This window comes from Sinocyclocheilus grahami, unplaced genomic scaffold (assembly GCF_001515645.1).
Source record: "Sinocyclocheilus grahami isolate Dianchi unplaced genomic scaffold, SAMN03320097.WGS_v1.1 scaffold959.1, whole genome shotgun sequence".
In the NCBI taxonomy this organism is placed as follows: Eukaryota; Metazoa; Chordata; class Actinopteri; order Cypriniformes; family Cyprinidae; genus Sinocyclocheilus; species Sinocyclocheilus grahami.
Window position 1 is genome coordinate 539,358 of NW_015506138.1, and position 5,208 is coordinate 544,565.

Sequence of the window (5,208 nt, forward strand, 5' to 3'; positions counted from 1 at the left end):
AGTCCGTGGTACAGTCGGTGTAGTGAGAGCGTGCCCTCTCGGACGGAAGTCCACGGACCGGATTCGTGACAAAAATAAATAAATAAATAGTAGTATTTTACTGTAAAATAAAAATGATGTAATTTAAGAAACAGAGTTATTTTATTTTATTGATTCATTCTTGATTCATTCAACATAATATTATAAATGCTTCTCATTACAATTTTCAACACACACACACACACACACACACACTGATTGTATCTTCTCTCTGTAGGCTGTATGACTGCAGTATTGGAGAGGAAGGTTGTGCTGCTCTGGCTTTAGCGCTGATATCAAACCCGTCTCATCTGAGAGAACTCAATCTCAACAATAATGAGCCGGGAGATTCAGGAGTGAAGCTTCTCTCTGATCTACTGAAGGATCCACACTGCAAACTAGAGAAACTACAGTGAGTGATATTATTTGAGTGTATTTTTGAAAACTGATATTGTACCGTACCAACATCAGAAGGATGTGTTTGTAATCAGAAAAAGATACTCAAACATATATTGATTCTTACCCAAGGTTCCAAGTGACTTCAAAGTATTTAAATTATTAAATGACTATCAATATATTCTCTTATATATATATATATATATAAAATCTTAGTCTTAATTTAAAATGCTAAAAAGACTGATAAAATCAAGATGTAAACTGAAACTTATTTTATTTCCCCTAACTATCGCTTATATTGAAGAACAGTTTTTGAAACGGTTTAAGCAATTCTTAAAACGTGCAATTATTTTAGTTTCATCATGGATATTTCAAGCAGATGTAAATACCATTAATAGTACATAAGTGATTATGTGTTGTGCTAAAGTATGAAGAGTTGTTCCTCTTTCTCTTTGCAGGCTGGAGTACTGCAGCATTGCTAAGAACGGTTTTGCTGCTCTGGTTTCGGGTCTGAAATCGAACCCGTCACACCTGAGAGAACTCAATCTGAGCAGGAACGAACCGGGAGACTCGGGAGCGAAGAGGCTGTCTGATCTCCTGAAGCACCCGCGGTGTGAACTTGAGAAACTAGAGTGAGTTTTATTGTGTGCCAAAAACTACAAAAATCATTTTATAGGGAGCGTTGTGAAAAAATCTGTCCTGTTTCAACATGTGTGGCTTGCACTGTATGCACTGCACCAACTCGTATAGGGATATGTTTGAGTGTCAAACGGGTATATTGAGGGCAAGACACAAGAGTAGTCCAGTGAACAGGCGTGGGGTCGATCTCCGGCGAACAAAGTCCAAACCGAGCGGCAACCTCCGGCTCTCTCGTGAAGCCAACACAGAAGTGACTTAAACTGTAATTCATCGACTGGCCGCTAGAGGTTGTCTGCAAAAGAGAGTCAGTCCCATAGACTCCCCATTTTAAAATGCCCAACTTTACAGCAGAAAAAAACATGTTTACAGCCTGGTTCAAAAAATTATTTTGGTCTATATAGCTAATTTTGCCCTTCATGATAACTGTGAGACGGGTGAATTTTTTTATAACTCATCCGTTTAAATTATTTTAACCCTTAAAGTTGTGCATAATTAAGGGCGTGGCCACTTGAGTGACAGGTGGATTGCCGCTGCTGTCACCACCGTCGAGCTATGGGGGCGTGGCTTCAGCAACCTGCTCCCGCCTCTTTGCCCATCTTCGATTATCCGGGAGTGATGCGCGGTGACGCGCTGCCAAGATGGCGACTGCCACCTCCGCCCACTTTTGAACTTCAAAAACTTTCTTCGGAGCCCTACGGGTGACGTCACGGACACTACATCCATGTTTTTATACAGTCTATGGTCCAAACAGGGTAATCCAAAGGGTTAATCCGAAACACAGGCTATGGTCCAGGCGAGGGGTAAACAGTATCCGAACGGGGCGAGACGAGGGGGTAAACAAAGACGGGCTATAAACTTCAGGGCAGGCAGAGAACACAGAAACGAGATACACAGGCTAGGATCAAGACACGAAGGACTCTAAACAAGACTAAACTATGAAAACCAGGAATGGCTCTGTAATGTGCTATCAGCTAAGGAGCGATAAACGCAAACAATACTCGGCGATGAGAAAGATCTGAGAGGGTGTTATATAGTGTGTGTCATTGGTTGCAGGTGAGAGAGTGTAATCAGTGAAGTGGAGCATGGGAAGTGTAGTCCGTGGTGACGTGTAACAGTCGGTGTAGTGAGAGCGTGACCTCTCGGACGGAAGTCCACGGACCGGATTCGTGACAAAAATAAATATTGCTGTTGTAGTATTTTACTGTAAAATAAAAATGATGTAATTTAAGAAACAGAGTTATTTTATTTTATTGATTCATTCTTGATTCATTCAACATAATATTATAAATGCTTCTCATTACAATTTTCAACACACACACACACACACACACACACTGATTGTAGAGTCTCTCTGTAGGCTGTATGACTGCAGTATTGGAGAGGAAGGTTGTGCTGCTCTGGCTTTAGCGCTGATATCAAACCCGTCTCATCTGAGAGAACTCAATCTCAACAATAATGAGCCGGGAGATTCAGGAGTGAAGCTTCTCTCTGATCTACTGAAGGATCCACACTGCAAACTAGAGAAACTACAGTGAGTCATATTATTTGAGTGTATTTTTGAAAACTGATATTGTACCGTACCAACATCAGAAGGATGTGTTTGTAATCAGAAAAAGATACTCAAACATATATTGATTCTTACCCAAGGTTCCAAGTGACTTCAAAGTATTTAAATTATTAAATGACTATCAATATATTCTCTTATATATATATATATATATATATATATAAAATCTTAGTCTTAATTTAAAATCCTAAAAAGACTGATAAAATCAAGATGTAAACTGAAACTTATTTTATTTCCCCTAACTATCGCTTATATTGAAGAACAGTTTTTGAAACGGTTTAAGCAATTCTTAAAACGTGCAATTATTTTAGTTTCATCATGGATATTTCAAGCAGATGTAAATACCATTAATAGTACATAAGTGATTATGTGTTGTGCTAAAGTATGAAGAGTTGTTCCTCTTTCTCTTTGCAGGCTGGAGTACTGCAGCATTGCTAAGAACGGTTTTGCTGCTCTGGTTTCGGGTCTGAAATCGAACATCTACTGGAGGATCCACACTGCAAACTAGAGAAACTACAGTGAGTGATATTATTTGAGTGTATTTTTGAAAACTGATATTGTACCGTACCAACATCAGAAGGATGTGTTTGTAATCAGAAAAAGATACTCAAACATATATTGATTCTTACCCAAGGTTCCAAGTGACTTCAGAGTATTTCAATTATTAAATGACTATCAATATATTCTCTTATATATATATATATATATAAAATCTTAGTCTTAATTTAAAATGCTAAAAAGACTGATAAAATCAAGATGTAAACTGAAACTTATTTTATTTCCCCTAACTATCGCTTATATTGAAGAACAGTTTTTGAAACGGTTTAAGCAATTCTTAAAACGTGCAATTATTTTAGTTTCATCATGGATATTTCAAGCAGATGTAAATACCATTAATAGTACATAAGTGATTATGTGTTGTGCTAAAGTATGAAGAGTTGTTCCTCTTTCTCTTTGCAGGCTGGAGTACTGCAGCATTGCTAAGAACGGTTTTGCTGCTCTGGTTTCGGGTCTGAAATCGAACCCGTCACACCTGAGAGAACTCAATCTGAGCAGGAACGAACCGGGAGACTCGGGAGCGAAGAGGCTGTCTGATCTCCTGAAGCACCCGCGGTGTGAACTTGAGAAACTAGAGTGAGTTTTATTGTGTGCCAAAAACTACAAAAATCATTTTATAGGGAGCGTTGTGAAAAAATCTGTCCTGTTTCAACATGTGTGGCTTGCACTGTATGCACTGCACCAACTCGTATAGGGATATGTTTGAGTGTTGAGGCATTTGTCTCCTTCTCTCTGCAGGCTTGATGACTGCGGTATCGGCGAGGAAGGTTTTGCTGCTCTGGTTTCAGGTCTGATATCAAACCCGGCACACATCAGAGAACTCAATCTGAACTCCAGTAAACCAGTTTACTCAGGAGTGAATCTGCTCTGTGATCTACTGAGAGATCAGCACTGCAAACTGAAGAAACTACAGTGAGTGATATTATTTGAGTATTTATTTTGAGTGCATTTCAGAAAGGTGGGGCAGAGAGGAGCAACAATAAAGTACAGTATGTGAAAAATAATGTGTTTTTTTAACCTTAAACCGTGTAAACGCATTGCATTACACCAAATACACAATGTTCTTTTTAGCGTCGCTATATGACCCCTTTAAATGAAGATGCATTTACTTGAGATGCAAATTTACATCTTTGTTTCTACGAAACTTAACAAAACTAAGCGAGTTCATGCATAAGACAAGAAGATAATTTCAATGAGGTATGAAAATGTGTTGCTTTTTTGAGTCTGTTGGCAGATATTTGCTCTTGTTTTAATCATAAACTCTGATTGTTGGAAGCTGTATTTTGAAGCTGTTGCTGATGCAGCTAATTTTCTGCTCTCTAGTCTAGACATTAACAGTTAGAGAATATATTGACATTGTGCTCCCTTAAATTGGGTCCTTATGTCTTTTTTATTTAAATTTTTTATTGACCTTCATAAAACCTGCAGAAGCTGGATACATATTGATCCTTAAGACCAAAAACATATGTGACCCTGCAGCACAAAAGCAGTGTTGAGTCGCTGGGGGATATTTGTAGCAATAGCCAACAATACATTGTATGGGTCACAATTATACATTTCTCTTTTATGCCAAAAATCATTAGGATATTAAGTAAAGATCATGTTCCATGAAGATATTTTGTAAATCTCCTACCGTAAATATATCAAAACTTAATGTTTGATTAGTAATATGCATTGCTAAGAACTTCATTTGAACAACTTTAAAGATGATTTTCTCAATATTTAGATTTTTTTGCACCCTCAGATTCCAGATTTTCAAATAGTTGGATCTCGGCCAAATATTGTCCGATCCTAACAAAACCATACACCAATGGAAAGCTTATTTATTTAGCTTTCATGATGCATAAATTTCAAGAAATTGAGCCTTATGACTGGTTTTGTGCTCCAGGTTCACATATATTATTGTGTTTTGGAAATGTTGCCACAGTTCTTGGAATATGGATTTAGTCTGTCTCAGTTCTTTCTGTCTCTAAACATGTGGATCTCTGGATTACAATATATGACAAATAGACTGTTTAGAAGTGTAAACC

At 37.8% G+C, this 5,208-nt stretch overlaps 1 protein-coding gene across 1 annotated transcript in view; it reads left to right on the top strand.

The window, feature by feature from the left end:
• The window catches only part of LOC107564766 (NACHT, LRR and PYD domains-containing protein 12-like), a 30,735-nt gene extending 26,641 nt beyond the window's left edge, over positions 1-4,094 (top strand). The window contains exons 13-17 of the mRNA XM_016249919.1: positions 257-430; positions 873-1,046; positions 2,411-2,584; positions 3,581-3,754; positions 3,917-4,094. Coding sequence (XP_016105405.1) covers positions 257-430; positions 873-1,046; positions 2,411-2,584; positions 3,581-3,754; positions 3,917-4,094 — 874 coding nt within the window. The remainder of the gene's footprint in view (positions 1-256; positions 431-872; positions 1,047-2,410; positions 2,585-3,580; positions 3,755-3,916) is intronic.
• Positions 4,095-5,208: the final 1,114 nt, after the last annotated feature.